General features: G+C 46.7%; 1 protein-coding gene across 2 annotated transcripts in view; it reads right to left on the bottom strand.

The window, feature by feature from the left end:
• The window catches only part of LOC144141433 (venom metalloproteinase antarease-like TtrivMP_A), a 43,656-nt gene that overhangs the window by 11,021 nt on the left and 9,723 nt on the right, over positions 1 to 22,912 (bottom strand). For both annotated transcript variants that reach the window (XR_013316598.1, XM_077672992.1), the window contains exons 5-9: positions 21,812 to 21,975; positions 18,365 to 18,439; positions 11,542 to 11,669; positions 11,422 to 11,471; positions 10,627 to 10,735 (exon numbers count right to left, since the gene is read on the bottom strand). Coding sequence is in view for 1 of the 2 variants with exons in the window: in XM_077672992.1 (XP_077529118.1) it covers positions 10,627 to 10,735; positions 11,422 to 11,471; positions 11,542 to 11,669; positions 18,365 to 18,439; positions 21,812 to 21,975 (526 nt within the window). In the remaining variant the exon portion in view is untranslated. The remainder of the gene's footprint in view (positions 1 to 10,626; positions 10,736 to 11,421; positions 11,472 to 11,541; positions 11,670 to 18,364; positions 18,440 to 21,811; positions 21,976 to 22,912) is intronic.

Below are 22,912 nucleotides of genomic sequence, written 5' to 3'. Positions count from 1 at the left end.
TTGTGCGTGTCTCCTGGCCGATCCCCCTGAGTGGGTATGAGGCACATCTTCTGGCACCACTACCACCTCCTCAACACTCTGCTCTCGTTCTCGCCTTGTAAATAGCTTTGTGAGTAGAGTAACTTTCTGTATCGTCTTGGTGGGAGGTTAGGGGTACGCCACACGCAGCACGGAGCTCCGCAGTGGAAGACAAGTCTCGACCAACGGTGGTGCCCGAGCGAGATACCGCGACTGCATCCGCGTTCATCGTTATGTCCCAGCAGCGTGACCCCGATACGTTCTGCGGCACACATGATGTTGACGTGGAATGCCAGCTGAACACGTATGAGCTCGTTAGCACCTATAAGAGGTGGGATGCCACCATCATGCTTGCGAATGTGACTTTCTGTTTAAGGGGAGCGGCTAGAACTTGGTTTCAGACGAACGACGTGACATTAACGAAATGGAACGCCTGCAAATCAAAGCTGCGCGGGCTCTTCGGGAAGCCCGTAGGCCCCGAACTTGCCGCAAAGATGACTCCCCGTGTACAGACCCCTACCGTGTGTTTTGTTGTGTACATCTGGACATGCTATCGTTGTGCCAGAAATCTGGTGATCAAATGGCGGAAGCAGACAGGGTAGGGCATATTCTCTAGGGAATGGCGGGCGACGCTTTTAATTTACTCATGTGTAAGGACTGCACAACTGTGGAATCAGTCATCAAGGAATGTTGCCCGTTTGAGCAGGGGAAAGTACGTCACTAACTACAAAAAATTTTGCCGGCTTCCGAACACTGCTCCTACGTCGTTGTGTGACAATACTTGTTAAGTTGAGCAGGTTTATCAGACGAGACCTCAAGGCTATGCCGCCTCGAGGTTTACCCAACATGAAACCACGAAACGCTTACTTAGCATGAAACCAGCCTGCCGTCCATCACTCTGATCCAAGCTGTCGTGCGGGTGGAAGTCATCAAGCTCGCTTTCCACCCTTTTTGCGCATAGAGTCGTCCAGGCGTTCACGTGCTTAAACTTTCCTCGGGCTATGTTGGCCGAAATAAGTACCAGTGGTCAACCTATCGTAGCCGCTACCTTACGGAAGGGAGTACACGCGACCACAAGCGAATTTGCTGCCACTGTCACCAAATCGGGCATGTTGCACGGTACTGCCAAAGGCGTCCGCCTTTCCTATCTCGACATACCCTTTCCAGCTACACACATCCTGATCAGGTGTCTTCTCGCTTTACACCTCTACCTCCGCTGCAAGCCGCAGATTTCAACCCTCGGTTCCGCCGATATAGCCGATCGCCAACCCCGCAGCGCCGTCAGTCCCGTTCACCACAGCCCCGCCGCACTCCCTCGCCGACCATGTATGACAACGCCCGTGCTGAAAACTAAATGATGCAGCTCCCGGAGGTGACGCTGCATGTACGACGACCACCTAAAATCCTGTGTTGACGCTTTGTACGCGGACAAATGTATTGGACATTCAAGTTGACAACGTTGCCGTTACGGGTTGTTGTTCAATGTTGTTCGTGGGTGAGGTGAGGTGACTGTGGGAGGGAAAGATGTTCCCAGCCTGCACCACATATGCACATACCTCTATTATGAGCTCGGAACTTCGCCGCAGCCTTCAAAAAGCACTCATGCCCACTACATCACGTGTTGTACGAGTCGCGGGTGGACGTACACCCACTGTCGCCGGGATGTGTGCAGCACATCTGACTATTTCTGGCCGACAAACCACAGTGTTGTTTACAGTGCTGCACCAGTCCTCTCACGGCGCCATTCTCGGCCTCGATTTTCTCGCGCACCATTCAGCCTTCGTCGATGCTTCGGCCGGAGTAGTTCGATTGGAGCAGCCTTGTTATCGCCGCCACGATGATCTACATCAACAGCACTTCTGTTCCTCAGAAGGCGCTAGTTTACCGGACGTTAGCCATTGCATTCGTGTCCTTGCAACCGTATCCCGTTGTCCCAGACGACGATTGCCTCGCTTCGCCTCTTATTGACGTACTCTTCACGAGCAACGTGATGACGCCACACGCTGTGGGGATGGTTTTGGATGATCGCGTCCGACTGGCGTTCACCAACTTCGGCTATACACCGCAAGTTAACGCAAGAGGAATGGTGCTCGCTACGCTGTGATGAATACCATAGTGCGAGGTGAATGCATTAGCCAATGTCACCAGACTAGACCGTCACTAAGAGGCCAAGCCGACTCCACTTCTGGTGCTCGATCGCGAACCACTGATAGCCTCCGATCTGCCAATGGTATATGCAAAGAAACGTCGTAATATATCATCGTTTCGAGACATTTTTTTACCTTGATGATCGCTCCCTGGGAGAGGCCACTGCTGTCCAGCATCCCACCAAGACAGACGATGCCAATCCCCTAAGCAGATGGCCTCATTGTGTATGCATGGCGGAACAGCAAGCTATTCAAGGGTAAGTGGACAATATGCTCCGCAATGACATTATTGGGCCTTCCACTAGTCCATGGGCATCCCCGTTATACTGGTCAAGAAGACGGATGGTACAAGGGGGTTTTGTGTAGAGTATTGTCAGCTCAACAAAGTTACTACAAAAATCCCGTAATCTCCACGAATTGAATGATGATGACAGGGGTGAAGCTGAAATGCTTATCGGTAAAACCGTGAAACATTCGCCCACACATCATATAAAGACTCGACACGTTGTCATAGGTCTTGACGGAGCGCACCATCTGAATGAGTGATGGACCTAAGGCGCGTTCGTAGCCATGCTCGCATCTCGGTTTGTAGCGCACTGGGAAGAGCGCCACGTACCTCCCGTGGCTGCCATAATGATGGGATCGAAACCGGGCGCCACCGCGTCAATGGCACTCGACACGTTGTTATAGGTCTTCTTGATGACGCGCACCATCTGAATGAGTGAAGGACATAAGGCATGTTCGCAGCCATGCTCGCGTTTCGGTTGTAGCGCAGTGGGAGGAGCGCCACACACCTCCTGATCGAAACCGGGCGCCGTCGCGTCAAGACCACCCCTCCTCGCTCGCAAAGCTCGAGACTTCCCACCGCTTCGTTGAGAAGCCCGTTGACGACGTCGATGTTTTTGGTGATCATGCAGGGCTTGTTTGGGACGATGAGAATCTCCATGGGTAAGTTGGCAAATTCGGTGTGTGACATTTTAGCCACCGTTGCCGTCGCCTTCTGCAGAGCGTCTTGTGTCGCGTACCCCCGGTACGTGTCTTGAGCTCGCAGACGACGAACGACAACCTCTTCTTCTTCCTCTCCTACTTGTTGGGTAGCAACGAACGCGTTGTACGGTTTGACCTCTTCATCCAATCTTTGGTTGGCCAATTGCTAGGGGCATCCTGCCACAATCATCATCAGCGGTATGTACACGGCGGCAACAAGGGATGGGACAGGGCCCGAGCAGAAGGAGCTTCGCCCCTACAAGACGTGTACACCCTTCCTCGCATTGACGATGCATTGAATTGCCTCCGCGGTGCTCAGTAATTTTCTTCCATACATCTCCGCACTGAATACTGGCAGATTGTCGTTGAGCTCGACCGCGAAAAACAGCTATCGTAATGCCGGAAGGTCTTTATGTATTTAAAGTACTGCCCTTCGGTTTAGGTAACGCGACATCCACGTTCGAGTGGATGATAAACGCCCTTCTACATGGCTTTAAGTTTACACAACGGGAGTCCGCCCCGACCCTGACGAAGTTGGGCTGCCAAGAAGTTCCCTCAAACTCGCTTGCCCAAAGGCATTCCAAGCTTCGTCGGCGTGTGTTCATACTAACGCCGTTTAATTAGAAATTTCGCGACCGTCACCCGGCTGCTCACTGATCTTCGCAACAACGCCACCTTCTCTTGGGGCCCAGAAAAAATGAAAATTTTCAATACGCTGACGGATCTTCTCACTGCTTCTCCCATTTTGAGACACTTCAGTTCATCGGCGTGTCCGTACATATGCGAGTGGATACGGTATTAGAGCTTTTCTGGCGCAGCGACAGGCAAACTGTGACCAAGTGATTACCCACGCCAGCCGTCTTTTCTTGTCATCAGAGCGGAACTGCTCCATTACAGAGTGCGAATGCCTTGCTCTTGTATGGGCTGTAGGAAAATTCCGTCCCTACCTCAACGGGAGGCCGTTGACAGTTATCACCGATTACCGTACTCAGTGAGCAGTGGGAGGCCGCATTGCTCAGCTCTCTTCTTGAGATACAAGCTGCTGTCAACCAACTGGCCATGGACGCCACCAGGAACCATGGGTTCCTGACCGCCATCTGATGGGACAAAGACACCGGACATTTCCGCATGGTGCCTTCGTCTTAAAAGGGGTGACAATAATGTCTGTTCTCTCTCTCTCTCACTCTCTCTCGCTCTCGTTGCTGGTTGCTCTCCATAAAGGGACCTTACGGGCACTTAGGCCGCAGGTCGTGAATTCTGTGACACAATCTGCTAAATAGCCCGGAAAGCACGCCAGTGTTTTTTTGTTTTTTTTTCTGCCCACCTCTTTCTAGGGCCTGTTTTCCCTACATCCCCTACACCTAGCTGAGAAGCATATAGGCGATTCCAAACGCCGGCAAAACTTCCTGCTGTTTGCAATCAAGAGCCTTCTCTCTCTGTCTCTCTCTCTGGGCTTTGACCTTGCAAGAATACAGTTTTACTGTTTCCCACAAATCTGGTCGCATGTATCAAGACGCGGACTGCTTGTCCCGCTATCCCGCCGAACAACCTGTTTCCGTTGCCCATGACTTTAACGCCTGTGTCCTGGCTATTTCTCATTTGATTCTTACTAGGCATTCATTAGGAGTGATCATGGGCAATCTCTCCTCCTCCAGACACCACCCTTCGCTACAGGCGAACCTACTGCAAGACGGGGTGCTCTAGCGCTGCGAATTTTGCCGTGACAGCCCTGCTTTGCTTCTGATCGTCCCGGGGCACCTTCGACGGTCGGTGCTCCGCCAATTGCACGATATCATCATAATCATCATCATCATCACAGAAACACCATGACTAGCCCCATCATCATCATCAGTCCATCTACGACCACTGCAGGGCAAAGGCATCTCCCATAGATCTCTAATTATCCCGGTCCTGTGCTAACTGCGACAAATATATCTCAGAAAACTTCTTGATCTCATCTTCTCATCTAACCTTCTGCCGCCTCCTGCAACGCTTGCCTTCTCTAGGGATCCAATATGTTACCCTTGATAACCAACCGTTATCTTGCTTCCGCCTTACATGCTCTGCCCACACCCATTTCCTCTTCTTAATTTCTACTAATATGCCCTAACTACGCGTTTTTTCCTGACCCACTCCGCTCTCTTATTGCCCGTAATGTTACACCTATCACCTTCCGTTGTATTTTTCGCTTGCTCGCCCTCAATTACAGTTGAACCATGTTTGTGATCCTCCATGTTTCTGCGCGGTAGGTGAGTACCGCTAATATGCAGCTGTCATACAATTTTTCTTCAGGGGCAATGATAGGCTGCCGTTCATTATCTCAGAATTCCTACCAAATGCACCACACCTCATTCTTATCCTTCTAATTATCTCTTCCTTATGGTAGGGATCCGTGGTCATTACTTCACCTAAGTAGATATATACGCTCACCCCTTCCACTGCCTCGCCACCTATCCGAAAGAGCTGTGCTCTCTCGAGGTTATTGTGCAGTACTTTAGTTTTGTGCATTTAATTTTCAGGCCCACAGTTCTACTGTGCTTGTCCAGTGCGGTAAGCATGCTTTGCAATTCGCCTTCGGACTTACTCTGCAAAGCAACGTCATCAGCAAACCTGAGGTTACTGAGGTATTCTCCATTAACCTTTACTCCCAACTGTCCCCAATCCAACGTTCTGAATACTTCTTGTAAACATGCTGTGAATAACATTGTAGAAATTGTGTCTCCTTGCCTGAAGCCCTTCCTAATCGGTATTTTACTGCTCTCCCCATGGAGGACGATGGTAGCTGTGGACCCATTGTAGATATCCTTTAGTATTCTCACGTAATGCTCGTCTACACCCTGATTCAGCAATGCGTGAATGACTGCGGAGGTTTCGACCTAGTGAAATGCTTTCTCATAATAAATGAAGGCTATATACACGGTTTGAGTATAATCTGTTTTGTTCTCTATCACCTAATTGATCGTGTGAATGTGGTCTATTCTTGAATAGCCTTTACGAAACCCAGCTTGTTCATTAGGTTGACTGAAATTTAAGGTGGCAGAAATTCTGTTAGCACCTATTGCAGGTCAACTAGGTCTGACACGCACCTATGATCGCGTCGGGTGGAGCTTCTTCTGGCCTGGCCTATATATGTTGGTTTGACGCAACGTCAGTGCCTGCGTTGCCTGTCGACGACAAAAATATTTAACAGCGGAATCTGCTGGTCCCCTAGGGTCCCTCGACGTGCCAGGCGAACCGTTATATCGTGTAGGGATGGGCCTCCTTGTTCACTTCCTTTTGTCAACATCAGGTAGCAAGTGTATTGCCGTAGCAATGGCTATGCCATGCATTTTGCTATTACCAGAGTCCTTCCTACTAGATGTGCGACTGATGTCGCCAACTTCCTTTACGATGTAATTTTCCACCACGGTGCTCCAAGTTAACTTCTCACCTACCGAGGCCAATACTTTCTGTCAGAAGTGGTGCCTGATTTGCTTCGTTTCAGTTCCACGACACACAAGCTTACCACATCTTGCCATCCCCAGGCCAACGGTCTCATGGGACGCTTTAACCGCACGCTGATGGACATGCTCTCTATGTATTGTATGTTGATCCCAAAGTTTGGGATTTGACTTCGCCGTACGCGACTTTCGCTTACAACTCCCCGCGACACGATAGAGCTCGTTTTTAACCCTTTTATCTCCCCTACGGAAGTCAGCCCAATTTGCTGTTCCACACCTTGATGCCTTCAGCAACCACTCCACCGAACGAATACGCTTTTAAAGCTATCTATCGAGCAACTGCGGCTCGGGAGGTCGCTCGCGCCCGCATTTCGGCCTCACAGGCTTCCCAGAAAACGCTTTGTGGCCTTAGGCACCGCAACGTCCATTATCTTCCTTTAACGCTCGTGTTGCTTGGTTTTCCTCGCCCTTTGGGCCTCTCTGAAAAGCTTCTCTCGCCTTACCATGGCAATTACAAGATCCTGCGGGAGGTGAATGATGTGACGTATGAGATCAATTCAGTTGCACTGTCCACATCGTCTTCCACGACTAAGACATCGTTCATGTAATGCCACTAAAGCCCTACAACTCTCCCAGCTGGGACACAACAACTTAGTCAGGACCTAGTCGGTGCTTCTCCAACCGGGGACTATGTGACCAGGCTTTTGGGGTGGCTGTTGGCTTTGTACTTAGCCAGTTGGTAGGAGTCGCTATCTGTGCTGGCCATGTGCCGGGCCGATGAGCTGATGAGCGCCGAGCAGCTAGAAGAAGTTTACGACTCTCCGACTCGACTAAGTTTGTACGTGCACCTGGACACTCTGCTCAGGTTCTTGCCTTGTAAATACCGTTGTGAATAGAATAACTTCCCCGCAACAATATTTCAGAGTAAAGACGCTATTTGTGTGTTTTATTTTTGTTTATTGATGCGTGCTTGCATCAGCAGCCACCGTGCTTAAACACATTTGTTAATCCTCAAATGCGGGTATGTCTTGCCCTATGGTTGCGTTTCATTTTCGAAAATAGCAGCCCCAACTGCCAGGTGTGCGGGGGCCTAGGATTAACATCTGAGGTTTGGAGGCCTTACTGCGTGAGCTACTACCAGCAGATTCACGTTCAGTGAGTGAAGTCATTGCTTTTTCGAACGGCACCACCTCCGGACGTTAGCCGTCGTAGGGCGCAATGAGAGCCATGAAGAACGCGGTTTTGCGTCCGCGTGAAAAGAGATTCTAATCTCTGCCAGAACACTTCGAGGTTCCGTGCGTCTTGCGCTAGCCTTTCAGCGTGGGTCGTCCCTCCATGCCGCTTGGACTGCCCCACGAGGGGCGACAATCGGTTCTGTGCTGCCGCTGTATCTGCTGCTGTGCTCCCCCACCCCAAAAAAATAAGGGAGAGAGCGGCCAGCAAAATGGCCAGTTGGGCCAGAAGGGCAAAGCGGAGATTGAAGGGAGGTGACTTCGAGGGCTGAAGGAACGTGGCTTTCAGGAAATAAGTAATCCCATTGCTCTGGGAACTGTTGATATCTAGTGCCAAAGTACACGAGTGGCCGTGCACAATAGCGTATGGGCCTAGGTAATTAGGCCACAGTGATTCTTGGACACGCCTGTAATGCACAAAATATGCGTGGCTGCATCAGCGTCCGGGTCAATGCCAGCAGTTTGGTGTTTGGCAAGGCTCGTGGGCTGAGGCCTCAAGTGCTCGTAGCAAGTGCTCGTACGAGCACCTCAAGTGCTCGTAGCAGATTGACGTTTCTTCCCTGGAATCTGCTGTGCCACGTTTAGCACATCTGACTCACCGTGTCTGTTGGAAGCTCATCGGACTTTTTTCCTGGTCAATCGCGCCCCCCTTTTGGGGTGGCGGGAACTTTGTGGCAGCAGCCCAGCGACAACTTCGCTTATAATGCGGCAGTGCCGGTGACATGGCTTCGCATGCTTCGCGACTATGCGAACGCATACTGCATGGGATATGGCACTGATGGGCAGAATAGTATCGACTTTCAGAACGACAAATGGTGGTTTTGTCCGAGGCTCCTTTCCTCCCTTTTTAACAGCGGAGGCGTTTAGGTCAACACACATACGTCCGTCATAGACAGAGAACACCGTATCCCTAAAAAATGTGGTTAGCGAGGTCGATAACCGGGTTTGATACTAGGGACGTTTACGACGTGAAACAAGCAACTGTACCCCTGGGCAACTCGAATTTCCTGAGGGATGCGAGTTAGCTGCGGTGGGGAACAGTAACATGTGCAGCCTAATGAAAAAAAAAAACGCTTAACTTGTTCATAATCGAACCGGGATCCCTCGTGTTATGAACCCCGTCTGTTTCCAATTGAGATATCTTCGCATTACGGGTGCACAGCATTTCATTTAGGTTCGAAGCACGGGCATTAGCTTTGTACTTGGCCGCGGGTTAAAGTGCGTGCTAGGGCGGTCAAGTTCGGGATACTTGTGAGAGCCTGCGGACGAAACGGTCCGGGTCTGCCAATCACGCAGAACTTTCAGCGGCAAGTTCAAGAACAAATGCTCTGTGACAATATATGGTGCGGAAACTTGGCGCTTTACTAAACAACTTCAAAGCAAACTTCGGTCGGCTCAACGGGAAATGGAACGAATAATGATCGCAATAACCATTAGAAAGATGCAACAATTTTCCTGGATCACAGAACAAGCTAGAGTGGAAGATACAGTTCAGATAAGCAAGAAGAAATGGAGTTGGGCCAGCTAGGTATTTAGAAGAAATGATAATCTTCGGACTACCGTGGTGACAGTATGGACATCGACGGACGGGCATAGAAAAAGGAAGGTCAGCTCCTGGATTGATGGACGAATAAAGAAATTCGGAGGCGAACATAGGACTCGAGCGGCGCAGGACAGGACCAGATAGATGTCGTTACGAGAGGCCTTCATCCTGCAGTGGATCTAGTGGGCTGCTGCTGATGATGATGAAGAAGATTCAACAGCCTCGTCTCCGACGACGGGAGACGGGCCGGCCGCTCTGCTATTTCTCCAGGCTTACATCACTAGCGCAACCCGCTCTAATTTTTCTAACACTGCACCGTAAAACCTAAATTGACGTTATAGCGTCACTTTAGGTATACACCTAACGTCCTAAGGTCAGGCTCAGTGGTTGCTAAGCATAGAGGTTTGCGTTACGACGTACCAAGCATCGTCCAACTGCGGGTACAGGTTCTCAAGCAGCGCACGCATGCTCGGCTAAGCATATCCTGTGTATCTCTGGCCAGCACATTTCTGCCCGGCCATTCCTCGGTCCATGCTTAAAGATGGCCTTGGCCATGTACTCAAAGTTTACTTGAGTAAGCTGGACAGCTGCTGGAGGTTGACCCATTACGTTATGTCTAATGTGGGGCCTCGAATTCCGTTGTCGCTCCCTCCACTGCGGCAGGTAAACCCTAGGAAAAGCGAGTTTTGAAGTTTCCACAGAAAGTGTTTAATTTATGAGGCACCACAAAGCAGGCTTTACAATGAAGGGTTCCTAAAACGGGCTTGAGTAACTTCGCCTGAAACTGTCAGAGGTAGCAATAGTGCTGTCGCACCAAAACGAACCCATGTCATTGTTCTTGTAAAAACACGACAGGAAATCCGTGCATTACCAGGTTCTATAATCATACTTTTTTAAAACGTTCGTGTGTGCAGGTGACTTGTATTACTTGGCACACAGTGTTGAAGCTCATTCATTGATTTCAATATAGTTTCGAAAACATTGGTTTATACAAAAGTGGCAATTTTAGTGTGAAATTCCTTCTATGCCGCAAAATGTCTGTCGTATATACGTATATAAAGCAAGTAGCGAAGACGGTTCACATGGCCTTTATCCCATTTTTTTTTGTGGGGTCGCGTCGTGAGTAAGGCAAGAAAACCCCCGTATGCAGTAAAAATAACCCATTTCCTGCCAACATACAGGAGTCCGCACGTTACCGCGTTATGAACCACTCACAAATAGCATGGGCCAATGAGCCAGAAAATGTCTTTTTCACTTACAAGTGGCTAATTTCATGAGCAGTTTCAAGTACGCCGCTGTAGGAGCCTCCGATGTCCTCCGAAATGGCAACGTTGTGCTCCTTGCATACTTGTCCTAGGTACGCAATTCCTGCAGCGCAATAATTCAGAGAAGTATGCTGGTAATCATACTACATGACGGCAGTTTGAGAACAGACAACCAAGTGTGATTTTTGCGGCTGAAGTGCAATTTGGGCGGTAGAGCATAAAGAAAATTTCTTCCATTAGAGATAGTTTACGCTACATCTGGCATGCGGAGAATATTACGAAATTCAAGAAATGGCATGGTAGCAAATGGGCCAGACGTACCACATCATGCAGCTGTAAAATGCTTTTAATTATTTTTGATAACCGACAAGAAGTTGGTTTTAATAAATCAAGAAATTACGGCGTCTGTGCAGAGCTCACCAGTTTTCGATCATTCTGAGGAGGGAAGCATTATGCAGACTATTTCTACAAAACCTTAATTTTGATGCTACATAAAAATGTTCGAGACAAACTGTTCTTTTTGTCACATTAAAATAATAAACGCCACCTCTCTTCAGCCCCCACTAAACATTTTCGTTAGTTTATTGCTGGACTGAAGCATGTTCACAAAGTATGTATGGATGTAGGTAAGAAACATTGTTAAAGTCAAGCCCGACGCGCCAAAAAAAGGTGTTTAAATATGCATCATGCAAATGCCAAAGAAAAAAACAAACGCTTATTTTGTTGGAAACGGGAGGAGGATTCCAGACCGGGGATTGAAATTTTCTCTAGTTTAAAATATTTTGGTACCTGCAACCATTTTGTTTAGAGACCTCCCGGTGCTTGTACACATGTCTCGCCTGTAATACAAAAATCAAATAAGAAAGCACAACGTTTACCTTAATGGCCGAAGGGAAATAAAGCCCCTACCCTGTCAACAAGACAATCGCATCGGGATTGCCGTAGCTTTCTTTCTTCTGGGTTACGTATTGGCTGAAAAGATTCAGGCTTGAATCGTCATACATAACCTCTTCATTTCCAAATACGTAAGGTTCATCCTGGGGGTAAAGTGGAATGAGTAATTATTTTGTAATAAATTTGCTCGCAAGTGTTTATTTATATTGTGCCTATAACACGTCATTTTTTACCCAAACGTCAAAGCTATACACATCCATAAGTGTCTAAGTATCGGACCCGTATGGAAGAAAACTATGCAATATGAATACAATTGGGCATGCTCAAAATAACGAGCAGTGCAGGAGAATCTGGTTGGACGTACTGAGAGGTTTGAGAAGTTCGGAGTAAAGTGTCTTCTGAGAGACGTTGAGAGCAATGGATCCACAAAAGTGGGCGGTTGAAGTTTATAGGTACCTTTACATAAATACGTGGACCTGCCGCGGCTAATAAAGAATAAAGCGCTGATGGCGAAGCATGTGAACATCAGCGATGAATAAAGGAAGCCAAGATAACCAAACTATAAGGCAAAGCACGCCAAAACGAATGAATTAAAGGAAAAATGGAATTAAAAAAACGTTGTTATAAATGTACAGGAAAGAGAAATTTGACATCAGTCTATATTTAGCACACTATTCCACTGTTAACAAATATCATGATAAATTCTAGACTTTCAAGCATAGTTGTAGCTAGTCCATCGGTGGGGATGGGCAGCTGTTCGTAAACCTGTTATCTGCATCGGTACGTCAAACAATGTTTATACGCGGGAAACTCTGTAAAGATGCCATGTTCGTTCGAGCGAAGTGAACGCTCGACAGGTTTGATCTCACTTACTTGAGAATTGGACTGTAGATTTCTTTTCATTTACCCTTGCTGAGCCTGGAGTGGCATGATGTTTTTTTATAGTCACAGTAACTGTGGTAATTGCAAGTATATTATTGCTGGAGTTACTGCTGCCATCGTATGACACTGTTGATAGCGGCAACAACCACAGTCTTGTAGATGAATGTAGAGAAGGAATAGTCAGAAAGGCTGACAGCTCGAAAAAAACTGAAAATTGCTATTTACTACCGCAGATTTGTTGTAATGTCCAAGAAGATCATATCAGCAACAAAAATGCCAGGAAAACTCTATTCCATTTTCTGGCTTTTAAGAAAAAGGACAGGTGATACTTGCTTGGTTTCTTCATTATATTTGCGTCTCTTTGTTCGTTTTTGTACCGACGTATTTTGCGGCAAATTACTCTGACAGGTTTTATTACTGCGATGCCATGCTTGGATCCATTTTTTTAGAATTCATTTCTGTCTTTTACATACTTGAACAGGCAGGCAGGTGAAAGAGGCCACAGCGTCAGGAAAATGAAAGTTCTGGGTGGCGGGGTGCTCATGTCCTACATGCTGTCTACGTGCCGCCTGTTATACGTGAATAGTGGTGTTCACCTCTCGCGCGGTACGACAGGACGAACATGTTTAACGCGATAGCGTTATTAGGCCCATTTTTCTATTTTCCCGTGCCTGCTAGCCGTCCGCTGCCAGCCATGCTCATCAAACAACCGCGGAAGTACGTCATCGCCGACAACCGGAAACAACTACATGTGTAGCCAGATACAAGACCATGCATCAACCTGAATACGGCAGAGCGGGAACTGTAGAAAAAAGGACAATAAAATTACAGTGTAGTCAAAATAAAAGATACGTGATAGGAGCAGGCGCCACGCCTACGCATAATAACTTGTTCTAGACGTCGGTAGTCGCATGCTGGGAAGGCACTATCCCGAGCCGCTTCTTCAACTTACAGCATCACCCCAAACCATCCCCATCACGGGAAGTAATGCAGGCGGCAACATTTTTCCACGTAAATGAAAAGGGGCGCAAAAGATCCACGCGATGGTATCAAAAAGCAAGGAAGGCCCAGAATAAATATATAAGAGCACTAAAGTGTCTCCTAATCAAAATAAAAACAGACATAAGGCATTAAATTAGCAAATTTTAAATTACTTCTCAAATATTTTGTGTACCTCACACTGCTGAAAGCACTTAACGAAAACTATAGATGGCGTGACCGGGCAAAATGGAACACCATCCTAAAAATTGATCATTATGTCATCCGAGAGGACGGTCACGTAAACATTCTCAGCTTGATCCTCCTGTCATCGCATGGGTTAGTTTTTATTTATAATTTGGGGGTTTGAAGGGTGGACGGCCGATTGGGGTGCGTTCCACTTTCCTTGTAGACAGCTTCATTGCCGTAATTGTAACGAGGAGTAACATAGCGCGTTGTCAGCGAAGACGTCAATGAGGCCATCTGCAAGAAAATTGGAAGGCACCCGTGGACGCACTTTCAGCTTCCGCACTTTTCTCAACGCTCTCTTGGAACTGATGGTAAATTTAAACGGGGGGGGAGAGGGGGGGGGACCAAGAGACAGACGTGCTATCATTCGACTGAGGGTTTAGTTATCCTCTTCTATAGGAACAGCATCCTTTCCTTGCCACACGGAGTACTCAGCGCCAAAGCATCGCACACTCGGCGCAGAATAAAAACCAACACATATGTTCACACATCAAGATGGGTGAAGATGTTCTGCAGGAAACGTCCATCATCACCTAAAATAGGTTAATACTGAGGACGCCAACTGATTCCGCACAACGTGGTCATATCAAAAGATTTCTTGAGGGGATAACAGCTCAAACATTTTGTGTTCCTCTTCCATCCAGACATGAGAAGTAGCCCCGACACGTTCGGCACCAGAAAATCAGCGTGAGCGTATTCAGAGAGCAAAGATAGGAGCCTCTGTAACTGGGGCTCTCCGCTGAGCTCCCTACGATCTGGTAACCGCCTTTTCCCGAAGTTTATCAGTACCTTACTCAATAAAGGTCTTGTGTTTGTTTCCCTCCCTCTTTGCAAAAAACGCCAAAACGTTCTGGCCCGTCAGTACGCAAGAAAATGAAACTTTGAAACACCGACCCTGTCGCCTTGTAGATTGAAGTGAATTGCACCCCGCAGCCGCAACTGTTCACGCCGGCATATCCAGACAAAATCGAGGTGCTCTCAGTCTTTCCTGCGCCGCGGCGACAACCATTGCCACTAGTCTTGCTGTCTTCATTAAAGGAGCCATGAAGACAAAATACAAGTCTGACTCAGTAGAAAGGCTGCTGTGTCATGATAAAAATGACACTGATTTCATCGCAAACTTCGAAAAAATAACGGAGATATTAAAGAAAACGCGTGGAGCTGTGGCAACTCGATAGCCAGTTTCCGGCAACTTTTCTATGACGTCACAGAATCTTGTTTGGGCGATTGACGCCGGTCGAACTAATCAATCTCCAGGACACATGACTGGACGATTGTCGTGGGGCCGCTAGTTCCGTTTGATCGAATCACTTGAATGCTGACGTGCACCTAACCCACTGAAAATTGTGTTTTTAGTGCTGGCCCATATGACGTCCCTCGCGCCCATAACACGTCACTCTGACGCGAAATTTAAAAGTTCTGAAGTATTTCTTGCGTTTTTATCGGTTAAAAAACGCCTTTTGTGGCCGGAATGGAGCTGAGTGAGGTACTGAAGTCTAACTCTTTAAAGTTAAACAAAGTTGTATTTTCTCTTCATGGTCCCTTTAAACTCCAGTGCTTGAAAGTGTGGATTTTAAATGCAGCAACTCAATTTCAAAACGCTCCGTCGCCGTCGAAATGACGCTACCGCGTCGTACGTATTATAACTTACACGTAGATGCCATCTGCAATCTGCACCTTTTCCCACTGCTGGTAGGTACAGTGGTAACGCTCTCGGCTTCCACTCTGAAGAAGCGGCTAATATTCTTGTGCGAACGCAAATATATTTGAATAACTCTATAGCGATGGTAATTTTCTCGAGTACATCTGACGTAATGATAAATAAACATGCCAACAACGCTCTTTTCACCATATCTACGAAGTGCTGGAAGAAAAAGAAGAATATAACCACCTCGGAGAGGTTGTCAGTGCTAATCCCAACAACAAGAGAAAAATTCTGCGAAGAATATGTATGCGCTGGGGTAAACTCGACAAATACTCCCAAATAATGAAGAGTAAGCCACCTCTGGCACCCAAACGAAGAATGTACAATCAACGTAGTGCCCGGGGTGATGACATGCGGAGATGAATCTTCACGCCTTAATAAACTACAAAAAATCAAGCTTTGATGAGCTCATCGGGACATGGAACTATAATGGCATGTGTAACATTAACAGAGCCTGGACGAGCTTCTTGGATCAGAGAACAAACTCGAGTAGAGGATATCGTAGTTCAAAAATAGCAGAAGAAATGCCCTTGGGCTGGCCATGTAATGAAACAAAGTGATCACAGAGTGAATACCGAGGCACGGGTCTAGAAGAAAGGGAAGCCAATACCAGGATGGAGGGACGAAATGAGGAAGTTCGGGGGAAAATGTACTGGAGCAGCGCAGGACAATAGCGGTTGCAGGTCTTTGGGAGAGTCCTTCGTCCTGCAATGGGCCTAAGCAGACTGTTGTTGCTGTTGAAGATGATGATGGTGCTGAGAACGAAACCAACAATGATGGTGTTTCGCACAATTTGACACCGAAGTTTGGGAATCGGTACACATATTTAGTGAATTAAAATTTCAGAATACATCTATGGGCTGGGCAGCACTCGGGCAGCGCTCCCGAATAATGCAGAGATACCCCTATCGCTCAAGAGAACCATATACCTCCTGTGCACACTGATGGTGGTGACATGCGCAGACAAAACTTGGTGCCTTACTAAACAAATGGAAAGCAAACTTAGATCGGCTCAACGGGCAATGGAACGAATAATGGTTGGAGTACCACTTAGAGACAGCAAAAGAACTTCCTGGATCAAGGAACAAATTCGAGTAGAAGATATCATAGTGATAGTGAAGAAGAAGAAATGGACGTGGGCAGGCCATGTAGTCAGAAGAACGGACAACCGGTGGGCCATTAGGGTTACAAAATGGATACCAAGAGACGAGTCTAGAAGTAGGAGAAGGGCAATAACACGATAGAGAGACGAATAGGAAAATTCGGTGGCCAAAAGTGGACTCGACCAGCGCAGGACAGGAGCGGTTGGAAATTAATGGCAGAAGCATTCGCCCTGCAGTGGGCCTAAGCAGGCTCATGTTGTTGCTGATGATGATTAGGGCAAGTAAATGAACTCTCCTTGTGAGGCAACTTTCTCTGAAATTGCCATTGCGATTTATTTTTCACGGTTACCAGAATATTCCCTGAAACGAATTATCTACGAGCCAAAACGTCGTTTCCGTCTGAATTCAATGTGGTGGGGCCAGACAGTTACCCTGCATTCAGGTCGTATGCGTCGCCTCTAAGCTTTGGTCGGTAATTTTCAGCTCATCCCTGATTCTGTGATTTTCATGAACGCCATTGAAACAGCTACTATTCGAAAAACGTTTGTACTGTTACCGTTTAATATTAGAAAAAGTATTTCATTTTCTTCAGTTTACAGCACTAGACAACCCATGATCATACAAAAACGCCATTCCTTAAGCGGAATAATTGCTTCAAATACTCATTTTTCACGAGAACCATGTTAGATTGAAAGTTGAAATACCCCTCAAGCCACAAAGTTATCTTTGGCATCCTTTGTCGGCGGCCAAGATAAATATTATCCTAATCATTATCATAATAACAATAATCATATTCATGGTAATAATAAACATGATTAGCATCATCATCATCAACCTACTTAAGTCCACTGCAGGACGAAGGCTTCTTCTATTGGCCTCGAACTTCTGTTCTGCTCTTCTCGAGTCCACAGTTTACCTCCAAAGTTCCGCATTTCATCCCTCCGTCGTATTATTAACCATCCCCTTCTTCTAGACTGATCTCTTAGTATCCACTCGACCATCCTAATTGTCCACCAATTGTGCGTTCGTCTCACTACATGGAGAGCCGAAGTTCATTTCTTTATCTTTATTTGAACTATAATATCTTCTAATCTAATTTGTTCTCTGAACCAGGTAGCTCGTTTCCTGCCCCTAAGTGTTACTCCTAACATTATTCGTTCCACCGCCTGTTAAGTCGACCTAAGTTTGCTTTCTTGTTGTTTAGTAAGCTGCCAAGGTTCAGCTCCATATTTCATAACCGGCAATACGCACTGGTTCTATATTTTTCTTTTTAGTGACAGAGGTAGGCCACATTTGATTATTTGGGAATGGTTGCCAAGTGGTCCCTAATTCATACCTATTATTTGTGCATTTTCTTTGCTTTCTGGTCGTAAAACGCGATTGGTTTCTTTTGTATGATTGTGTTACATTTGTTTACGTCTATAAAACCCAAGAAATTCATTGTTTGCTTATGTTATATGGCTGCTTACCATGCGAAATACGAGTGATCGTTCCATGCTTTTGCCTTGTGGCATATGCTTAGTGTTTCGTTCGTACGCACTTGCTGAAAGCCCTCAAAGTATTTGCAGTATTCATATAGAAATAAATACATAAATATTACCCAATGTCTACGATTGTCTTTGTAACATGGTATTACCGCTCAATAGCACCCAATGCACACGATTTTTTTATAGCATCGTCTTACCGTTTAATACTACCCAATGCCTGAGATTTTCTATACAACCCAGCCTTACCGTGTATTATAAATAATGTTTACGACTCTCTTTAGAACGCAGTCCCACTGTTTATTATTGCCCAATGCATACGATTTTCTTTAACTGAAAAGACTAGTGGCGCTATTACTGACTGTATTATTACATGATCTAAACTGAAACAAAATTTTCGAGCATAACTTCAGAAATATATCTCTTTCAAAACTCACGTTCTTTGTCACCTCCAGTCCCACCAGAAGAAGTTTGATTGTAGGGTTAGTGATGCTCATAAACACAGCATTTATCTGGAACATTTGGGGAACATAACTGAATTTTGTGAATGAATATAATTACGTACAAATATTTCAGTAGAACACACTTTAAAAACACCGTCCGCTCTCTATCAATGTTACGAAGAAATGGGCATTGCGATAAGTATATTTTAATATGGAGCACCTACTTTAAATATTTGATTAAATCGTCCATTCTTTGTTTATTGCTTTGCATAACGAACTCGCGGAAGGTGCTTGCGAAAAGAACAATGCTAAACTATATATTTCAGTTATTTAGAACAAGACCGACCATTGTTTGTCGCGAAAGAATGTGCGGGTGACATTCGGCAAGTCACCGATATTAATTATTCAGTGCAAAATCAAGTCAATGCAAGTTTAAAGGGGAGACGCCAGTTCGTAGATATCTACTCTCACCAAATTTTGCATCAGCCATATTGTGAAATTTAACAGTTGTTAGCACCTTATATCAACCTCCCTTTCGGTATTTACAGTGCGAGAAATTGTAAAATGTAATGGTGCATTGCACTGAAAAATACCTTAACGCTTAATGAAATATAAGGAGCCAAACATAGCACGTGAAATAATGAGACTCTTATTCCACTGTTACCGCAAAATGCCCAAGAGAAGTTCTGACGCCTTGGGTCACGTGAAACGTAAGCGGGAGATAGCTGGGTACCTTAATTCAGTGAATCGCAACTATGCCTAAATTAGTATGTTTATTGCGTGGTAATTCGCCATAAAGGGGCTGTTTACATTGTTTGCGTGTGACGTGCCGCAGCTAAATTTTGCAGAGAAAATTTATCTGAGAAAACGTGCTCCCATCGTTACTTTGTCCTCTACCTTCAAACTGCGTCTTCCTTACGAGGAATGAGTGGTGAACTGATGAACAGCCGTCTTTTATGGTGTACGCGCACAGATCTGAAGTGTAAATACACAGGTTCGCTTGTATTGTAAATCGAGGGTTCATAATAATTTATGGATTTAGTCCTGCCGCCGCATAAAATGTTTCGTGGAGGTTGCGGCGTCGTCACCCCCGCCTTCGCCCCAGCTTCGCTTCGTCACGGCGGCGCCGAAATTTTCGAGGGTGAGCGGGCCGTGTCTGCAAGCCCCTGCCCCGCCAAGAGCAGCTCTAGACAATGTTCACACGCCTCGTATCCCGTAAGCGTCACCGACGATGATACCTAGAGGAGACATGCCTACCCTAACCTTTTCCCTTGTCCCTAACCTTTTCGTGCTGGACGGTTCTGAGTTCTCTCACCGGTTCGTCGTGGTCTTGCAAGAGTGGCTCTTTCGGGGACTAGTCTTCACCGAGCCCATCATCGTCTTCTGTGGCAGCAAGCACTTCGCTGTTTGCACTACTCTTATGTTATCCTCACCGAACGTGTCGACATGCAGTGTTCCGGCTGTGCGTCGACGTCATCCAGCTTGCTTCTCGCTTCGTTCGGAGGATTATCCGCCATGAGAAAATGGCCGCGGCTAAGAAATGGAGACAGTGGCGCAATAGCGTGCGGTGACGATACGCCTCAACACCCAAGAAGAAGTACCCGATCACAAGGCCGAACGTCGCACAGGCATCCGCAACAGAAAAGAAACCGTTTTCTGACATAGCGCTTAATCCACCAGCAGCCGCGTGGACCGTTGCGGCCTGCTCTGAGGCGCTGCTACTATGAGGTCGAATAACCGATCTCAGCACCTCGCAGGCGAAAGGGATCAACGACACCGCCTTGCAGCCGGTTCAATTTGACGTTGACCGGGACAGTCGCCCTTGACTGGGGTGGGGAGGCTTTGTGTCACGAGATAGGTAGACAATAACCCATGGTGCCACGGCCAAACAAAGCTAGGTGGGTTGAAAATAGTCACGTGACCCACCTCTCTCACTCTCATTCGAAACCCAAAGGTATTCCGCAAAACACAAATATAACAGAAATGAAAACGAACGAAATAAAAGCACACCTAACATAGAGAATCGGCTCTCGGGTGGCACGTCCTGAAGTATTGTTCATACCGTGCGCACCTATCTGTGTGCTCCGCGCCGCTATAATTCCTTTCTTTTGTAAACACGTGTAGCGCACATCAAAGCCTTGTTGCCTACCCAATGACGCATCCCAGCCGCGGAGTCACCAGGGTCAGGCGTGTGACGAACGAAAACTTCGGCCAGAAGCTTTGAGCAATGCAACTGTCGTAGACTGAACGTCTGATGCCCTCTTCCTATCTTTGACCCCTTAACTGACCTCCAGCTCCCGTCCTGTTGGGGAATTCTCATGGCAGTAACCGCGGTCGTTAAAGAGTCAACGGTCACCATCCGCGGGTTTTTCAAACAAACTAGAAGAAAGCCTCCTTTAAAAGCTGACATTGCTTTCAACTATTATGGGGTGACCGATGCGTTTGCATGCGTCGTCTCTGGACCCGCTCGTCGGGTGAACAGAATAGCGCTGCGAACAAAAAAGAAGCTTCAGCGGTTTCTCCCCACGGCCATCGCGCCCAAGCCAGCTCTGCCGGCGTGAAAACAAACACAATACAGGCAAAAGAGCTAGCCCCAGCGAACAATACGTAGTTGCCGGGCGATAATTAATAATAAATAAGGGACCTGAACTTAACACATTCCGAGTTGAAGGATATACCATCAAGAGCAAATTATGCCTTTACGATGAGGAACTCCACGAATCTGATTGATCTCCCCAGCCATTTCATGAGTGGGAGTGCAGGGGGCATTCATGAAACACGTGTGAGTGCTTTTGTGCTATGTGCATTGAGAAGGCTGTTCACGCTGAGTTTGCTATTGTAAGTTCCTACCAGCTGTTGTTAGTGTGTGAGCAAAAGAGGTACTTGGCGGAATTTCCGCTTCTTGATTTTACGGTCTGTGACGTTGCACGCCATGATCTCTGCACATAGAAATAGACATGGTTCTTTAGGGAGCTCAGGCTGCAAATGTTTCCGTCACGGGCTTTAAATCACGGGGTGCATTGTTAAGCTCTTGTGAGTATCGGATGCGTCCACCAATGGCACTAACTGCGCTCTACTCATTATTCGAGGGTGTTTGCGACAAAGAAACTACTTACTACATCTGTTTCAAGAACGAAGGCGAAAGATTTTGAAAACAAATTGCAGTAGGCATGCAAAGACACATCTCCGTTATCCGGCCGTGACACTGGCTTAATCCAAATTCTCATTCATCTAGGCTTTAGGGTTTTTCTACAAACATGCTGCACCTGCTCAGATCTCGCCGACTAGTCTCTAAAACTGATACATGTTCATTAGCCCCCGTATAAAAAAATGCTGTTGGACTTGTTGCCCTTTTTATCTCTAGTGACAAGTCAATGCGTGGTTTTGGAGACATTTCTAGACATGTTGTTACTTCCTAGCACTTTGTGCAGACATGCTTACGCTGTTGAAGAGTATGCATATGTAACGCAAAACGTCATATTCAGACTGGAAGCGCTTGTGGTGAATAGTGTCGGACACAACGTAGATCTCAATTGTCACTTCTTTTGGAAGTTTTTCCGCTTTGCTATTGTGCATCCGGCTATTGTAGGTCCTTTCAGAAATTCCTGAAAATAAAAAAGCGAGATTTGTAATAAACAAAATCAGATGCATATTTAAGAAAAACGTCAAAACATCCAAAGTAATCTTCGCACCAAGGCAACGGTTTCTGCAAAAAAAATTGGTTACCATTTCGTGCGTCGCGCGTGCGGGAACCTTCGGCGCTTATGCAGGAAACAATTATATTTCCCTGAGCCTTAATTTGCATTCTCACTAAGAAAAGTAACCAAAGAACATTGCCGTTTGCACTTGTAACTGACTTTTAAAAAAAAAAAACGCATTAGTTCCCATGCATAGCCCGCACAGCTGCCAATCCTGGACAGCATGTTATTTGCCAACGTTATAAGGCTCATTAGGGATTTTTTCAGCGAGTTTGTTAGAAATAAGTTTAGTCTTTCCTTGACTCTGAGAAGTCCAATTTCCGCCGCATGGAGGGGCTGGTGAAAATTCACTGGTAACTTTTTATAGGGCGGCTACGAAAAGAAACTCACGAAGTGTTTCGCGTAGACGCAAAACAAATGATTGTTGCATAGGAGTTCCATACTGGTGTGCTTTGAGTCACTTCTTACACCGGCTGAACCCTACAATTGGCGGTTGTTTCTTTTTGTGCAATATGCCCCCGTCACATTTTTGCCAATATCATGGGAGCGTCGACCGTTCGGTTGATCAGCGCCGCGTGATTGGGTGATACGGCAAACTGGGCGAGAGTAGCCGCATGCACACTAAGCAAAGGCTGCTGCGGCCGTCGTCTGCTAGGCTGTTCTAAGAGCAGAGGGCCGCCCCCGATTTTGGTTATTCGCTTATCTCACTGCCTGCCACACTCGAAATTTTCCTTCAAGATCATGCACGTGGCGCCAACTGAAAATAGAGTAATCAGGGTTTCTCAACGAACTTAGCGCTGAAAGAACCATGCATTCGGCAACGCTGATTACTCTGATCAACCTG

This window comes from Haemaphysalis longicornis, unplaced genomic scaffold (genome assembly GCF_048455015.1).
Source record: "Haemaphysalis longicornis isolate Haplotype H1 unplaced genomic scaffold, Haemaphysalis longicornis Haplotype H1 scaffold_6, whole genome shotgun sequence".
Classification (NCBI taxonomy): Eukaryota; Metazoa; Arthropoda; class Arachnida; order Ixodida; family Ixodidae; genus Haemaphysalis; species Haemaphysalis longicornis.
The sequence above is the reverse complement of the archived record's forward strand: the minus strand, read 5'-3'. Positions and strand labels throughout refer to the sequence as shown.